This window comes from Vidua chalybeata, chromosome 4 (assembly GCF_026979565.1).
Source record: "Vidua chalybeata isolate OUT-0048 chromosome 4, bVidCha1 merged haplotype, whole genome shotgun sequence".
In the NCBI taxonomy this organism is placed as follows: domain Eukaryota; kingdom Metazoa; phylum Chordata; class Aves; order Passeriformes; family Viduidae; genus Vidua; species Vidua chalybeata.
This window is the reverse complement of record NC_071533.1, coordinates 70,006,424-70,024,629: the sequence shown is the minus strand read 5'-3', so window position 1 is coordinate 70,024,629 and position 18,206 is coordinate 70,006,424. Positions and strand designations below refer to the sequence as shown.

Sequence of the window (18,206 nt, the reverse complement as noted above, 5' to 3'; positions counted from 1 at the left end):
AAGGCGGTGAGGCCCTGGCGCAGGGTGCCCAGAGAAGCTGTGGCTGCCCCTGGATGCCTGGAAGTGCCCAAGGCCAGGCTGGATGGGGCTTGGAAGGAACCTGGGATAGTGGAAGCTGTCCCTGCATGGGGTGGAACGAGGTGGTCTTTAAGGTCCGTTCAGGCCCGCCAAGTGGGTGGCAGACCCGCCCCGCGTCAATATGTATCGTTATCTGCATATGCAAATCATATTCAAACAAGCCCCTCCGCGCCACCCTGCCCAGCCGAGCCTACTGCGGTTCTTCCCTTCGGCCCCCCGCGTTGCCATAGTTACCCGGCTGTCAATCACCGCGCCTTCTCCCGCCCCACCCGGACAGCTCTCTCGGTCATTGGGCACTTGCCTTGTCAATCTCGCCCCAGAGGAAGCCCATAGGCCAGAGCTGCCGCATATCGACCCGCCTCACCCGGGCGCACGCTTCCGATTGGGCAGCCGCGCTTGTCACTCTACGCGCCGAGAGCAGGAGGCGGGGCCGGCTCCCCGCTGCCGAGCAATACCGGCCTCCCATTGGCGCATCCTCCTGTCGCTCTGCGCCGCGGGGGGCGCGGATTGGCGGCCGCCTCACGGGGTGTCCCGCCCCGCGGGGCCGTGCGACGCAGGCGCGCCGGGGGCGGTGGCTGCGGCGGTGGCGGCTGAGCGGCGCCGGAGCGGGGCCGGGCGGCCCATGGGGCCGGGCCGCGCTGCCGATGGAGCCGCCGCGCAGCTGTGGCGATGGCGCGGAGGACGAGAAGAAGCCGCGGCGGCGGGGCGGCGGTGCGGACGCCGGGCCCTCCCAGCTGCGGCGGCGGAGCAGCGGCGGCGCGGCGGGCGCGGACAGCGCGGCGGGTCCGCAGCCCCGCGAACGCGGCGGGTCCGTGAGCCGGCAGCGGCGGGACTCGGTCCGCAAGAACCGCCCGCGTGAGTGCGGGGGAGCGGGAACGGCAGCGAGGCGGGGTGGGGGGGGGGAGAGAAGCGGGGGGGGCCCAGAGGATGGGCTGGGGAAAGGGGCGGGGCTTATGGTAATGAGCGGCGTGGGCGGGGCTGAGGTGGGTGGGGCTGCAGGGGCGTGGTCTGGGGAGGTGGGGCCGGGGGGCGACACGGGGGAGCAGCGGGGAGGGATGGGGACACTGCGACAGCGCGGGGGGGGGCGTGAGATGGGCACGGCACGGGCAGCACGGCGGGGACACGGTGGGGTGAGGATTTGTACAGCGTGGGCAGTCTGGGGACAACACAGTGGGGTGATGGCGTGTGCACAGCATGGCCAGTCTGGAACGCGATGGGGACGCAGGGCAGTGGTGACTTGTCCAGCATGGCCGGTGTGGGGACAGCACGGAGGGACACGGTGGGGTAAAAATTGTCCAGCGTCATCAACTTGGGAACAGCACATTGGGGTGATGGCATGGGCACAGCACGGTGGGACAGGGACGTGGGCTCAGCAGGTTGGGCTGAAGGGTGGGACAAGCTGAACTCCAGGAGCTCTAGGGGGTCTAGGGTGAGGTGACATCTGCCTGATGGGGCTGTTGCAGATGCTGAGGTTCCCAAATTGGGGACCTTGGATAGGAAGGAAGGGAAGGCACCTGGTGACAGAATGTGAGGAAAAGGGCACAGCAGGACAGATGGAGGGACCAGGGTTTGAGGTTGTGAGGCTGGACTGGTAACTGTGAAAGCAAAGCAATGAGAGAGCAAAGGGAATAGTTTAAATTTTGGGAGGGAAGAACCCGACAGGTTTGACAGGAGCTGGACACAGATCAAACCAGGCTTTCTAAGGGAAAAAAAAATCCCTAGAACCATGTTTGTAAATGTCTAACTGGAAACAGCAAAATGGATGGCAGCCTTCATTTTGGGAGCAGCAGGAGCTGCTGTGCAGGTGCCGTGGCTGTCCCTGACTTCAGCCATATTTGAGGAATAACCGAGGGATTATTCCTTGACTTCTGCTGGAGTCCTTCCTCCTGGAAGGAAATTGCCATACCCTGACAATGAAACAGCCTCGGTGCAATTCCTTGGTACCTGCACAGCTGTTAAAAAAGGTGTGAGCAAGGAATCTGGGCTGAAAACAGGGATCAGGATTCTGCTGCACCTCGGCTGTGACTGGCAGTGCTGAGACACTGTTGGTACCATATTTATGGGAAGTTTTAAATGTTCCTGCTCTTCTTTTTTTTGGTTGCTGGTAAAAAAGCAGCTTCCCTTCTGCCCTTAGTGTGAAAAATAGGAATAGGGGTCCGTGAGGTTGTTAATTAGGGACTTGTTAAAAGGCTGCAGGGACATGAAGGAGATCTCTGGTACGAAAATGAGGGAGGACTCAGAGCTCTGCGTTAGGTGATAATTCTCCTCTGCCTTGCTCAGAGCAGTTTCTGTGTCTTCTCTGGAAAATGTGGATTAAACCTGGATGCTGAGAGTGGCATGGGATACTTTAAGGAAAACAGGTATTCTGGCAGCTTTCAAAAAAGGGTTTGGATCGAGTCTGGAAGGTCACCGTGGTGGGATTTGGGATTACAATGTAGTCTGGTTTTCCTAAATTATTCTTGTGGTAAGTGGAAGAGAAGTGTGCTGGAGCAAGTGCGTCCCTTAGCAGGGACAATGCCTGATGTCACAATCAGTCATGTTTTGGAGTTAAAATGCTCCATCCCACCTTAAGGAAGACTCAAGCCAAAATGAAAGGAAAGCAGTTAATGGATGTGGGATCAAAAATGTCCTACTTTAGCTCCCACTTGTCTGCTGCTGGCATGTGGCAAACGAGCTGGGTGACCTTGAGGCTTGTCTTGCCTGGCTGTGCTGGCAGATGCCCTGGCAGATGAGCCCCACTTCCCCAGGAATGAAAGGATTTTGGCAGACTCGTGATCCTCCTTCCTCCTCAGCCCTCTGAGCCTGTAATGCACAGTCAGGGCTGTCTCACTGCAGAGAGCAGGGAAGAGGATTGGATTTGGGATAGATCTGAAATAAACTCTGCACCCGGTATACCAGCTGTGTGCCTTCATGCACCTTGGGCTTTTAAATGCCCTGGAAATTTAAATTCCCTGTTGAAAGTCATGTGGAAGTGGTGCTTGGGGACTTGGATTAGGGGTGAAAATGGCAGTGCTGTGGTAACAGTTGGAATTGATCTTGGAGGTCTTTTCCAGCCTGAATGATTCTGTGGAATGTTTCCTGGTGTGCTCGAGGGGCTTTACTGCAGACACTGGGATTTTCTGTGTGCTCCTGGCAGAAGAGGGAGAAGTCAAGGACACTGTTGCTCTCAGGAGGGACTGAGAAGTGTCCCTGAAAACATGGACATTGTTGAAGCTTTGGAGTGTTACATTGGGAAGGGGAGTCTGACAGGGTTATTAGTGTAGGCAGACATGTCATACACAAAAACTTTATCAGTTTCAGGAACAATAAAGGAAAATTCCCTTCTGGTACTGCATTATCAGTGCCATTATTGAAATCCATAATTAAAAATTGGACTGGGAAGACTCCAGATGAGTAAGGAGGATATTCCCTCCATGGTTCTTAAGGGAGCTGTGGCTGTGGGCAGGGTGAAGTGCCAGGCAGAAACCTGATGATGGCCATAATGAGCAGGGGAATGTTTTTTTAATGAATCTTTTTTATAGGAGATCAGTGTTTCAGTTCATCAGCTTTCCCCTTCCTCTACTCACTCCCTGCTCATCCTGAAATCTTGGGGTATTCAACAGAGGTGAATTTAGGTTATTTCCCTAGTGAGCAAAATGTGCTTCTCCCTTCTGTAGCTTGTTTGTTTGTTCCCTGAGAAAAATATTATTTCTCTTCAACTGATGCCTTTTTTGGAAGTTTTAGTGTCTTCTGTCAGGATCAGGCAAATAAATAATGGACATACGACTTTAAATTTTCAATTTACAAAGAATCCAAGAAAAGGTAAAAATAAAATGCTGTTTTGTCACCTCTTTGGTAGTACAAAATTTAAGCTTTGATGTTTAAATATCCTTTTCTGTTTTGGAATGGTATATGAAATATGAATTCCTATCAGAGCCTGTTTTTAGGGATTGGAGGAGATGTAGACTTAGTGTCACTTCATATTAAATGCTAATGAATTGTATTTTTTTCTCAGCTGTAAAATTTCTAGCATGGTGTAACACTATTAAAATATAATATTGAATATTTCAGAGTAAGCCTAGAGGTGCTGTCACACACTGAACTAAATCATCAGACTAATCTTTTCAGCTGCTGATATAACTGGCTCAGAAGTTAAGGATCACACTGAAATACAACTCGAGCTGCTTGTTTTGTGATGAAAATCCACCATGGAGATCTTTAATTATATCACCTCTTTGATCTTGACAGTTCTACAGCTTCCAGAATAAGTCTGTTGAGAGCTTTTTTATTTACACAGTGTCCAGTTTTATGAAGTAATTTACATATCAGATAAAGGCAATTTCTTTTTATTGTCCTGAAGATCTTACAGTCTGACTGCAAAAGGGATTTGAAGGGAGGGTGGCAGCTTTTGCTGTGGGCACACAAAGTATCCTGGAGCTTCTCTGGGATTGTTTAGTCAGACCTGTGAGCCCTTAACATTGTTGGCAGACCAGTCTTCTGTTTGTTGCTGCATATCCATAGATCTGCCCTTGAGAAGAAGGTTTGTTTTTAAGACAAAGAACTGTTTATGTGAAAATATATGGAGAGAGCTGCTTTTAAAATTGCTCAAGGAAAGCAAAACTTTGTCAGGCCAATGGTTTGGGTTGGGAGGGACCTTCAAGACCATCTCATTGCACCCCCTGCCAAGGGCATGGACACCTTCCATTAGTACAAGTTGTTCCAGCCTGGCCTTGGACCCTGCCAGGAATGAGGCAGCCACAGCTTCTCTGCCCAGCTCACCGAGAATGAGCTTCATGGTTCTCATCCTCTAAAAAACAACAGAGTTTCTGTAAAGAGACAGATTGCAGGAGGTTTGGAGCTGAGGATTTCCTGCCTTTCCTGGAAATGCCCAAACACCCAAGGAACAATTAAATGCTTCCCAGAAGGTGCTGGGCAGGAGGAGAGCCCAGAGGTCCATCCAGTGGTGGACCATCATTGCCATCCTTCCCGTTGTTCTGCGGCTGGTGAGCACTTGGAAAGGAGACCTGCGAGGCTCTTCCCTCGCAGAGAGCTCCAAGTAGCAGCAGGGAGGAGGTGATGAGAGGCAGTGTTTGCATCTCCTGCTCCTGTCTGGTTATTCCAGCAGAACCTTCTGACTGAGCAAATTCAGCCTCGGGGATGCCCAGAGAGCTCCTGGATGCCAGCAGTTCTCCTGCTGCTCCTGGAGATCTGTGGCAGCTCTCTTGGAAAAATTGCTTCAGAGGCTTAAAAGGGAGAAATCTCTGGGTGGCTTTCATCTGCTGGGGAAAAAAAAAAAAAAAATCAGTGTTTCAGGAGAAATCTTGGTGGCAGATGGTGATGGCATTGATCCAGGAGAGCTTCCTCCTCCCTCCCTTGGATTTTTCTAGTTCTCAGACATGGAAGAGCTGTTGCTGCCCTGCATGTTCCTGTAAGTCTCAGGCAAAAATCCCCAGTTCTTCTTGTCCTTGGAATAGTTTCCTCCTCTTGTTTGTGTGCCATTCCCCTTTCCTACAAAAAAGGGTTTATAGGGAAGTTTTGTCCCTGTAATGGATTGAGTTCTCCAACAGGTGTTACTGCATAGGGAATCCTTCACAGCCTGGAAAAGAAGTACTTAATTTTGAGCTCACACACTTCTTCCTTGGATTCTTAACCTGTGGCTGGGATGTATATAATGAGGGCTCCATAATTAACAATCATTTGGGGTAAGGTAATTACCTTAATAGTCTGTCTTTTTGAATTTATCCCTGGTGACTTAGGGAAGGTACAGCTGAGCTGCTGGCAGATGGAGAGCACCAGCTGCTCCGTGTGGAGCTTTTCCAGCTGGTGCCACTGGGAGGTGTGAGCCAGCTCTGGTCGGAAGTTGTGTCCCACCTCAGGGGGTTGGATTTTCTTTTTAGGGCCAGTGCTGAGTGGTGATAATGACCCTGAGCCCAGCCTGACTGCAGTTACTCCCAGCTCTGCTGGCATCATTCCTGTTTTCCTGTTCCTGGTAAGACAGATAACTGGTGTGGTTTAACTCCATGCCTAATGTTCTGCCCAAATAAAAACTAAATTTATGTATAATAAAAGATGGAAGGTCTTGATGGTACTGGGTTTGGGATGAAATTTCTAAGAAGCTGCTCTGTTTTTTGTGACCAGGAAAGCTGCCTAAACTGAAATCTGGAAGGTTTGTGTCGCTGAGTGTAGGAGTTTGTGAGCTTCACTACCAACTTCAAAACAAATATGTTATTTTACTGAAGCTGTGCATGTGCTACCAGCTGAGTGCTGGCAAGTGGGAGTCTGTTAGCCTGTGATGGAGCAGCCCCTGTGGCATTTTCAGGCTTGTGGCTTCAGAGCACGGTGGTTTTGGATATTTGTCTTTCCTGCACATCAGTGAGGCCATCTCCGAGTCCCCAGCCTCTGCTCTCTCCCCATTTTTAGCCCTGTGTAGCCTGGCAGAAGGAGTGTGGGGGAAGATTGTTGTCTAAATGCAGTGGTGGGGATGCTTTAAAAAAAACCCCAGTGGACCTCAGAATGCAGAAATCAAATGACATGTTCTGACAGGAACAAATGCATTCCAGAAATCACAGAATCGTGGAATGGTTTGGGTGGGAAGCGACCTTAAAGACCATCTGCTTCCAATCCCCCTGTCTTGGATACAGGAACACCTCCCACTATCCCAGGGTGCTCCAAGCCCCATCCAGCCTGGCCTTGGACACTTGCAGGGATCCAGGGGGAGCTTCTCTGTGCCAGGGTCTCACCACCCTCACAGAGACAAATTTCTTCCTAATATGTAAATGTCTCCTTTTAGTTTAAAACCTTTCCCCATTGTCATACCACTGTCTGCCTGTGTAGAAGTCCTTGGATTGCTCATGCTCCCTCCCTCTGTTGTGCTGCCATTCAGATTCCTTTCCCTCTCATTCATGAAAAGTTATTTTTGTGTCTCTTCTTGTTTGAAGTAAATGCCTCCAAAATGGAGAGTGATTGGGGTTTGGATGTGTCTCCGAAAATAGAGCTTGCATCTTCTTTCAAGATTTCCTTTGGTGATGATTGGGGGTGGCCTCTGTGGAAATATATAAAAATAACTTGGTGGATTAAAAATACTGTGGGGAGCTGCTGATGCCAGCAGCTCCTGGGAGCTGGAAAGCTTTGGAAGGGCCTGTACAGCTACCAGATAAATCTGCCTAGGAGAGAATGTGTCCTCCGACTCGTCAGGCTGCTGCCTGTGCAAAGATTGTTCCCTGAAGAGCCTGGCACGAGGGATTCTTGCTCTAAAGGGAGAGGAATGAGGGCTTCTTCATGTTCCACCCTTATCTGTTTGCAGATAAGGAATTTTACTAAAACCCAAGATCCTGTTTTCCAAATGAACTTTATGTAACATCTATGCTGGAATGTGTCCAGGGAAGGGAGCAGAACAGGGGAAGAGTCTGGAGCCCCAGGAGCAGCTGAGAGAGCTGGAAAGGGGCTCAGCCTGGAGAAAAGGAGGCTCGGGGGGGACCTTGTGGCTCTGCACAGCTCCTGACAGGAGGGGACAGCCGGGGGGATCGGGCTCTGCTCCAGGGAACAGGGACAGGAGGAGAGGGAACGGCCTCAGGCTGGGCCAGGGGAGCTTTAGGTTGGATATTGGGAAAGTTTCCACCCCAAAAGAGTGGTCAAGCATTGGAACAGGCAGCCCAGGGCAGTGTTGGAGTCCCCATCCCTGGAGGGATTTAACAGCCATGTGGATGTGGCACTTGGCAACGTGAACCAGTGGTGGCCTTGGCAGTGCTGGGTTAATGGTTGGGGTTGTGGAGGTCTTTTCCAATGTTTATGATTCCATTATTCAGGTTTATTTTCTAAAAGTTCCTTTTTTTCTTCTGGAAGCTACCATAAGGATTGAATCCTGTTCCCATAAGCCCTAACATGTGGCTTCATTTTTCCCTTTGCTCTGGATCCTGTGCATCTCATTAGCTCCAGCCTCTCCTTTAGCTCATTAATAGTGATATTAATCTGTTCCAGTTCCCAGCTCTAATCGCCGATTCCATCAGATCAGGGGTTTCTCTTGATCTTTTCCAAGAAGCTCATTATCTAACACAGCTGTAAATGTTGCTGGGCCTGACACTGATGCATATTTTGTACCACGGGGGAATTTGACTAATAAAATAATCCAATTAGACATTTGTTTTTGTCTCCCTGCGGCATCTTAGATTACTTGTCTACCTCAGCTCTGTGTTGTAATTAGGGAACGCTTGTACATCCCTTTGATGTAAAAGCACTGGTGTTATCCGTGGCTCTGGCTCTGGTTCAGAACTTGGGAAAAAGGAATAGCTGGGGATTAAACCTGCAGCAGGATCTGGCAGGGCTGTGGAAGCTGTCAGACCTGTGGGGAGGGATGTCAGTGTTTGAGTGTTGTACAGCAAATATTCCAACATGAGGGATCTCTGAGCAGGAGCTGGGCTCATGTTGGAGGAGTCTCTTGTCAAAGACAGGATTCCTGAAAATGGAGAGATCACGTGTGTCCTTAGAGAACTGCATTAATTAATTAATTCAATGAAAGCTGTTTTCAATGGAATCACATAGGTGGGAAGGGACCTTAAAGACCATCAAGTTCAAAGGTGCTCGTGCTATGGCTTTGCCATACCCTGTCTCATTTTCTCTTGTCTTCTCTCTCCAGTCTTTCCCTGGTTTGGCTTGGACATCGGAGGGACCTTGGTCAAACTGGTTTATTTTGAACCCAAGGACATCACGGCCGAAGAGGAAGAGGAAGAAGTGGAAAACCTCAAAAGCATCCGCAAATACCTGACATCAAACGTAGCCTATGGCTCCACAGGCATTCGGGATGTGCACCTTGAGCTCAAGGACCTTACCCTGTGTGGACGTAAAGGCAATCTGCACTTTATACGCTTTCCTACTCATGACATGCCTGCTTTTATCCAAATGGGAAGCGAAAAGCACTTCTCGAGCCTCCATACTACCTTATGTGCCACGGGAGGTGGAGCGTACAAATTTGAGCAGGACTTTCGCACAGTAGGCATTTTTGGCTTCTATACCATTAGGATCTGGTAGTGACGTTTCTTTGAAAGCTTCAAACTAGAAACTTTACTCTGCACGCTCTAAAATTTCTCTAAATCTTCGTTTTGGTGCTGTCCCTGTTTCCAGTTAATCTTGGCATGTGGAGTCAAGTTGGCATCTCCAAATTAAAACAATTCCTGCCCTGAATGTAACTCTGAAATTGTTCGCTAATGATCTTTCTTGCACCTCTTCCTCTCTATTTTTAATCTCTTCTTATGCTAATCTCAGTCTTTTTTTTTTTTTAACTCATTGCTGTCATTCTCCTGCTTTATTTTCTTCCTTTGCTCGTCTGGTTTCATTTCTAACACCTGTGTGAATGAGCTGATTGAGGTTCAGGCATATTTGGTGGTAAATGTAACTGTTAGGAAGTTCATAGTTGGGGTTGGACATCATCATGTGGCTTCATTCTGAGTGGGATCCTTGTTCAAGGTGAAAAATGTGTGGTAAATATTTTTTCAGTCAGGGCTTGGAAAAATGCAAATAAAGAGGCTTTTAGAGAATCATTAAGGGTGAAAAGCTCTCTAAGATCATCCGATCCAACCATTGCCCCAGCACTGCCAAGGCCACCACTGACCCGTGTCCCCAAGTGCCACATCCACATGGCTTCTAAATCCATCCAGGGATGGAGATTCTACCACTATCCTGGGCAGCACAACCGTTTCTGTTGAGTTTTTCCTAATAACCAATTTTGTGTGGTCAAGGCAGTGACATGAGAGGAAAACGATTTTATAACTTCCTTGCTTTTTTTTTTGATGCTCCTTTGGATGGGTTTTGTGGGATATTTTGATCAAACAATGCAAGTCCCTCCTCATTTTTCCTGGCTTTTCACACCAGTGCCTCAGCATCAGGGCCTGAATCAGGGCTGTGGGAATTGCTGGAATTCTCTCAGTGTCCATCTGTGGATCCAGATTGTTTTCTCCTGTTCCTCACCTGAGGGCTGCTGTACTTAGGAGTCCCTGTGCTCTCCTGTGCTCCATTCTCCCTCAGCCTCTGCAGGGAGCAGGGACATAGCTGGACTGAGCTGGCAGTGAATGCATTTTTCCAGCCCTGAGCATAAATACTTCAAATCCCTGGCTAATCTTCAATATTCCTCTTTTTTCCTTCCCACCAGATGAGTGACCTTGAGCTTTGTAAGCTCGATGAGCTGGATTGCCTTGTTAAAGGAGTGCTGTACATCGACTCCGTGGGCTTCAATGGACACTCGGAGTGTTACTACTTTGAGAACCCCACGGATGCTGAGAGGTGCCAGAAGCTCCCGTTCAACCTGGAGAATCCCTATCCTCTCCTCCTGGTGAACATTGGCTCAGGGGTCAGCATTTTGGCTGTCTATTCCAAAGACAACTATAAACGGGTAACAGGCACCAGGTGAGTGCTGCGGGGTAAAGGGACTTTGATTTTAGGGTCTGGAGCACATTCCGGCTTTGTAAATGGCATTTTCAGGGACAAGCTGCAATAAAGGTGGTGAGGGGAATGACCAAGCTCCTGCTCTTACTGCAGTTACTCCCTGCCAAAAAAGATCCCTCCTGGAAAAGAGGATCTGGATTTCAATGGTTTGGTGTCTTTACTGCAGCCAGTCTCCATCGAAGCTGGTTTTGCAGTTGCTCTGCTGCAGGAATTTAAGGGCTTTATTTATTTCTTTTATGAGATCACGTAGTTTGGGGTTCTTAACAACTCTTAGCATTGATCCAAAAAGTCAAGATTTCCATCCTGGCTTCCAAAAGTTCCTAGATTTTGGTGGAAGGGATAATAGAATAGCAGTCACTCCCCATTTGCTCCCCATCTTAAAGATGTGGCTTTTGTGTCCTGGCAAAACCATAGAGTTCTGTGGCTTTAAGCTTTCTTGGATTCCCTGAAAGGTAATACTAGTAATAATAATGATAATAATTTTAAATTCCCTCAGTACAGTTCTTACTAGACATTATTAGTAGCATCTATGCCCTGTAAAGTGAACAAGACAGGGTTTTCCTCCCAACTTTTGGATATCTCTGCCCTGACACTCCAGTTATCCCTCAGGACTAACATTTATTTTAAGATTAATATTTCTGGATGCTGGGAAGAAAGTGAACAGTGTAACATAAAAAAATCAAGGTCTCATTTCACAGCATGGCCTGTGAGGGATTCCTTACAGCCTGTAGGTCATGTGAGAGGAACAGACTTTCCAAGATGGTTTTCCCTAAAAAAAGTGGTCAGGAATGGGGTGACCTGAGCTACCTGGGATGCAGAGCTGGACAATCTGAGCTTTCATTTTCATTTTGCTTTACTTGCAGCCTTGGAGGGGGAACCTTCTTTGGTCTCTGCTGCCTTCTGACGGGCTGCTCCACGTTCGAGGAGGCCCTGGAGATGGCATCCCACGGGGACAGCACCAAGGTGGACAAACTGGTGAGGGACATCTACGGAGGAGACTACGAGCGCTTCGGGCTGCCAGGCTGGGCTGTGGCATCCAGGTAATGCCCTGCCTGGCTCTCATTTTGGTTTTGTTTCCCCTGGAGATGCTGCAGGGATGAAAAACTGGATGTAGGTGCCTTTGGAGAGCAAGCACTCCTAAGAGATCTAAGTTATGCATAGCAATGCTTTTTGAAGTTAGAAATCAGTCCTTCAAGATGAATCACTTTGGTTAAATTAGCAGTTCCCATTTTCTCCTGGAATTCTGATGGGATCTTTAACCCCAAATCTCTCTTTACAGCTTTGGAAACATGATGAGCAAGGAGAAGAGGGAATCTGTCAGCAAGGAGGACCTGGCCAGAGCCACTTTAATCACCATCACCAACAACATCGGCTCCATAGCGCGGATGTGTGCCCTTAACGAGGTATTTTGGGAATCTCTTCCCTTGCTCCCTGCCTGAAACATCACCTGTGTGCTGCTGCCTGCTTGAGGAGTGTGCCTCTCTTTGGGAGCAGCTCAGGGAAGCAGTGGGAGAGGAGGAAAGGAGAGATAGAGGGTGTAGACTGGATATCTTCTCCTGTGCTGTTTTTACGAGTTGCTCTGGATTTCTTGCCACGGCCGTTGCTGCATCTTTGTGCTTTCAGCTTCTTTACAGTGCTGCCTTGTTGCATTCATGTCAAGCAGCATTGTACAGGGCTATGAAAGAGCAGAGACATGCTCTGCACTCCAACCTGAGCCTGCTTCCATGGGATGGGCTGATGGAATCCAGCATCCTCCTGGCTCTGCAGCCAAAATGAGGCAAGACACGTCCTGAACAGCCTTGCTCATAAATATATCTGGTAATTCCTTGCTCTGGAGCTCAGCTGAATGAAAAGAGGATCCTGAATAGTTCAGGGGAGGTGTTAATCAATGTGGGGAGGGAAGGAAAATCCACAAAAGGATATGAGTGCAAGACCAGGTAAGACTTGATCTGATTCCTCAAAAAGAGGAGGATCTGAATTATTTTTGTGTTGGAGAACAGGAAAGCTTCAGAACTTGCATCAGAACTATTTTGAGATGGAAAAGCAAGGCTGGAGGTCTGGTTTAAATCCAGAATTATCACTACTTGATTGGTCTTTTTCTTTCTTAAAAAATTGTGTTGGTTATGGGCTCCTAATTAGTTTTCCTCCCCAGTTTAACAGTAGAGTCACTCAGCTATTTCATGATGAATCAAAGGCCAGAGCTGGGAGGAGGGAAGGCAGGAGGCACTTCATGATCAGTGTTCCCAGGCAGTATAAGGATTTTGTAGGAAAATCAGCTATTCTATCCAAATTCCTGAGTTAGAAAGGCTGTAGTTCGACCTGGGAATTTCTGGGAGAGTCTGAGGAGGAGAGTAGTTTAAAATGGCCTGGTCCTTCTTTCTGATGGAATTGTGTGTGGTGTTCTGCACATTCTGCCAGACACTTTCAGCAGGAACTTAATTCATAGAATTCCAGAGCCATTTAGGTTGGTGAGCTCCTCTGAGATCATCCAGTCCAGCCATTCCCCCAGCACTGCCAAGGCCACCACTGACCATGTCCCCAAGTGCCACATCCACATGGCTTCTAAATCCCTCCAGGGATGGGGATTCACCCTGGGTAACTGGTAGGGCTTGACAACCCTTTCTATGAAGAAATTTTCCCAGATATCCAATCTAAAGCTCCCCTGGCCCAGCCTGAGGCCGTTCCCTCTCCTCCTGTCCCTGTTCCCTGGCAGCAGAGCCTGACCCCCCCCCCGGCTGTCCCCTCCTGTCAGGAGTTGTGCAGAGCCACAAGGTCCCCCCTGAGCCTCCTTTTCTCCAGGCTGAGCCCCTGCAGCTGCTCCTGGTGCTCCAGACCCTTCCCCACGTGGAGTTTTTATCACTGCAAGCAGAAAATAGAATTTACCCTTAATGCTCCTTTTTTTTTCCCCTTAACACTTGCAGAACATCAACCGTGTGGTGTTTGTGGGCAACTTCCTTCGGATCAACACCATCTCCATGAGGCTCCTGGCCTACGCCCTGGACTACTGGTCAAAGGGACAGTTAAAAGCACTTTTCTTGGAGCATGAGGTAAAATTCCTTTTTAAAATTTGTCTCCTGGCAAAATACAAATCCTTGGAGTGCTCTGGAAACAGCCACGTGGAGCTGTTGGGTGCACACAGTACAGGAGGAGCTCAGGGCTTTGCTGCTACAGCCACAGCTTTGCTTTATTTTATTTTATTTTATTTTATTTTATTTTATTTTATTTTATTTTATTTTATTTTATTTTATTTTATTTTATTCTATTTTATTTTATAATGTTTCTTTTATTTTAAAATTTTTATTTATTTTATTTTTTTATTTTAATTTAATTTTATTTTATTTATTTTATTTTTATTTTCTGTTTTATCATGTACCTCTCTGTAATTGTGTCTTTCCTCTCTCCTTTATATGTTGTTAAAACTACACTGTGTGTTTAATAGCCTAGAGAAAGGAAGGCTCCAGGGAGACTTTCCAGTGCCTAAAGGAGCTCCAGCAGAGCTGGAGAGGGACTTCGAAAAGGGCCTGGAATGACAGGACAAGGGAGAATGGCTTCCTACTGCCAAAGGGCAGGGTTTGATGGGATATTGGGAAGGAATTGTTCCCTGTGAGGATGATGAGGCCCTGGAATGGATTTCCCAGAGAAGCTGTGGCTGCCCCAGGATCCCTGGCAGTGTCCAAGACCAGGCTGGACAGGGCTGGGAGCAACCTGGGACAGTGGGAGGTGTCCCTGCCCATGGCAGGGGGTGCCACTGGATATCTTGATGGTCCTTTCCAACCCCAGCCATTCCCTGATTCCGTGGGCATTGCTGTTGCTGTGTCAGGTGTGTACCCCTGGATTTTCACTGATGGATTTTCACAGATGTCCCCATCTGCTCCTCAGGGTTACTTCGGCGCAGTTGGTGCTCTCCTGGGACTCCTGGACTCAGCCTGACTCCATGCAGGATCTGTGCTGGACCTATGGATTCAGGGCACTCCCTGGGCCACTGAGCCTGTGGTTTGGGGGTCACTGAGCCCGTGTTTCGTGTCACAGCCCCCACTGAGACTGTTCCACTGTGGGGACACTGGGGGATGAGTGTCTGGAAGAGCTGAAATCCATCTGGGATTACAGCACAGGTTTGTTCCAAAGGATGTGATTGGAATACACTGGCTGGACATGGGGGTGTATGGGAAGGTCAGTGGGGCATTTCAGTCACATGGAATTGCCCTTTTTAGAGCAATTTTTTTTAGTTTTACTCCATGTTTAATGATGGTGACAAAGCAGGGCAGGGGCGCTCTGCTCCTTCCACTGGGTTCCCTTGGAGTGCCAAGTGCCCAGGTCAGTTCTGTGTTCACAATCAGAGGTTCTCCATGTGCTGGAAAATGGTCTGGGAAAGGGGAAGAGCATCAGCACAGCCCTGGTGTGTGTAACTAACTCCATATGGCCCCCTGGATCCACACTGGGACACAGCTGTGCTGTCAGCCAGGCTTTATTTATCCCTGTTCCACGTCCTTGTCTCTGTCCTAGGGATGGAAAGTACAGCACAGCACGGGTCTGTGCCTCAGGGTCAGTCTGATTTTGGCCTCCAGCTCTCCTGCACGGTCCCAGCACCCTTTGGGATGATGTCAGGGGTGTCAGTCAGCCTCCAGCCTTGAGATCTAAATTTGAGGATGGAATAGGGATACTTGTCATTTGTTTATCTGGGGTTTTCTCTCTGTTACCAAACTCCACCAAAGAGACACTTCCTTCAGTCACACTTGGATCTCTGTAATCCATGTTACATTTTTAATGGCTGCACTCCTGTTGTTTTGGGGGAATTCTCCCCTTTCCATGCATGCTGTACTCTCTCTTTTCCCTGTGCATGCTGCCACACAGCCTGAGAGCAGGATACTGCAGTGTGGAGCCCCTGTGGAAGTTGCACCCTGGGGATGGGGGGGTTGGACTGGATCCTGCACGCTCAATAAATGCTCTCGAAAAGCAACGAGGTATCTGCACCTTCCCTCGGGATGTGAGCTCATGGAGACACAGCTTTGGAAGTGCTCTGGCTTCCCAGCAAGGAGCTCCATGGAGCACAGGGAAAGCTCTTCAGATCCTTCAGATCAGGTCATGGTGTCAGGGTTTATCCCAGGCTATCAGAATGACCATCACCCTGACCCCAACACACCCTTCCAGTCCTGGTTTCTTCCCAGAGAAAGCAGTTTCCAGCTCTGATCCCCTTGTGAGCCTGGCTGGAAGTGCTGGGCAGCCCCAAGCCCTTCCCTGCTGTGTGAATCCCGCCCAGCTCTGCCCCTTGCTGTATCCTGAGATCTGAGCACTCCGAGGTGGGTTCCTTGTGTGGCACCTCCCTCTGAAAAGGGAGGAAACTACAGATTCAGAGGGTGATTGCTGTTTGTCTCTAAACTCAGCTGACTGTGAGCTGGGATTGTGGACACAGCCAGGGATTTGATCACAGTAAAATCAGGGAAAAGAACACAGGGCCCCTGTGGAAGGTGATCTGTGCTGGCTGGGGAGGAAAATGTTTGTTTTTCCTGCAGCCTTACACAAGTTGCAGTTGTGTCCTGCTCTGTGTTCCACAAGGTGGTACTGGATGGCTGAGGGCTGGAGCAGGATCATACAGCTCAGGGAATGGTTTGGGTTGGAAGGGACCTCAAAGCCCCTCATTCCACCCCTGCCATGGGCAGGGACACCTCCCATTAGCCCAGGGTGCTCCAAGCCCTGTCCAGCCTGGCCTTGGACACTTGCAGGAATCCAGGGGCAGCCACAGCTTCTCTGGGCACCCTGTTTGGGATCAGCTGAATTCAAGTTCTCATTTAATTCTTCACTCCTTGTGAAATCACACAAAGGTTCCCAAACTCTCCATTAGAAACATCTCCATTTCCAGAGTGCTGACTGAAGGGTTTTGGGACTCAGCTCCTGCTGTCCCACCTGAAATTTAACACACATGCACCTGGCTGAGCCAAAACTCATGAAAAAGGCACAGAAACTTTGGCTTTTTGGACTATCTGTGTGCCTGGGACGTGTGTGGCTCCTTGATGTAACAGGTCAGCGATAGGCTGGGCTGGGGAGGGTGTGGGAATCCTTGAGATCAGAGGGAAAAGCCTGGCTTTTATTAAACACGGCAGCCTTGGGAGCAGAAGCCACCTTGCCATGGTGGAGAGCGGGAAATCTCTGCAGGGCTGGGAATTCCCATCAGCAATCCCAGAGCCTGACCCACCGCAGTCCCTGCCCTGAGGCACTGGTGTCCCTTGGCTCAGCATCCTGCAAGATTTTCCACTTCACTCCGTATTGAGTGTGTGTAACTCCTTCTTCTCTGGATTTTGGAATAGATCCAGCACAATCTGATCCCAGCACCAAAGTTCCTGGCTTATTGTCTATTCCTTTTTTTTTGTAAACTGCTTTATTTTTTTCTTCTTGTATAAAATATTACAGTTATTTTTTATATGCTTCAATCCCTTTGTTTGCTTTATGTCTCATTCTTGGAGCTCCAGCGCAGTGGGATGGATGTTGGTGGGAATGAGCAGGAATGTGCTGGGGAAATCGGGGTTGACCCCACTTGGTTTTTACCTTCTTGAAAATAATTGTGGGCAATCCTTGATTGTTTCTCCCTCCCTGCATGTTTCAGGTTCTGGGAATCAGTTGAATTTCAAAACATTTTAAAGGAGGGGAAATTTTTTTTTTTTTTAAGAGCATTAATTATTCTGGGGATATTGCAGCAGTTTTGGCTTTGATGAAAAACTTAATTAGTGATCATGGATATGAATGGGATTAGTGAGGAGGGTACAGCATCAATCCAGAGCAGGAGCTGTGGGGTGGAAGCACCAAAAATAACTGTTCTGTGCAGCTCGGTGGGAGATCCAGACTTTGTCCCAGCAGTGGGAAGTCACCCAGTGAGCTCATCATCCCAAAAACAGGCTGTAAGGGCAGCACAGTCCCTGTGGATCCTTCTGGAGAAGGTGAACAGAGCATTGAGGGAACATTCCCACTGCCGGGGGGCAGGGAGAGATGGGATAGTGGGGAGGAATTCTGTCCTGTGAGGGTGGGGAAGCCCCTGGATCCCTGAAAGTGCCCAAGGCCAAGCTGGACGGGGCTTGGAGCCACCTGGGCTAGTGGAAGCTGTTCTTGACCACGGCAGGGGTGAAATGGGATGGGATTTACAGTTCCTACTCGTCGGAAGGATTCCGTGTTTCGATGTCCAGGTGGGATCCGGCACTAGAGGGCAGCAGCCCCGCAGCAGGGATGCGGGACAGCGGGACACGGACAGCGGGACACGCGGCAGCCCCGCCTCCCTTCACATCGGGGCCCCGCGGGGATCCCACCCCGGGGTGGCCCCAGCTCAGCCACCCCCACGGGCACAGCCCGAGGGCACTTCTTCACCCGCCTGGTCAAGCCGTGAGGGAGAGGAGGAGTGGAACAAAGTGAGCAGGACACGGGGTTGGAGCCGCACCCCAGGAGATGCCATAGCGGAGCTGGGAGCTGAACCCAAGCCTGCGGGAGGTCGGCATCAGGGGCTTGGGCCGGGATTTGGGCCGGGAAGGTTGGTTGGAGGAATTTCCCTAAGCAGGGAAGCTCCCCCGTGCAAAATCCCTCTTAGCTGAGGGTTTTGGGGTGCTCTGCAGCCAGCCTGTCCCCATGGGATGCTGTCCCCACGGGCTCTTCTGGGACAGGGATGCTGCTGGGCCAAGGGGACATGGACAACGTGACCCCAGCCCCAAACCCGCCCCTCTTCCGATGCTCCCTCC

At 49.4% G+C, this 18,206-nt stretch overlaps 1 protein-coding gene across 1 annotated transcript; it reads left to right on the top strand.

Annotated features, from left to right (window-relative positions):
- The first annotated feature begins 381 nt into the window (after positions 1 to 381).
- On the top strand, positions 382 to 16,916 carry PANK2 (pantothenate kinase 2). Its single transcript, XM_053941907.1, has 7 exons — positions 382 to 933; positions 8,690 to 9,042; positions 10,199 to 10,452; positions 11,355 to 11,531; positions 11,771 to 11,894; positions 13,413 to 13,538; positions 14,371 to 16,916. The coding sequence occupies exons 1-7, from the start codon at positions 723 to 725 to the stop codon at positions 14,419 to 14,421; spliced, it is 1,296 nt and encodes a 431-aa protein (XP_053797882.1). The 5' UTR covers positions 382 to 722; the 3' UTR covers positions 14,422 to 16,916.
- Positions 16,917 to 18,206: the final 1,290 nt, after the last annotated feature.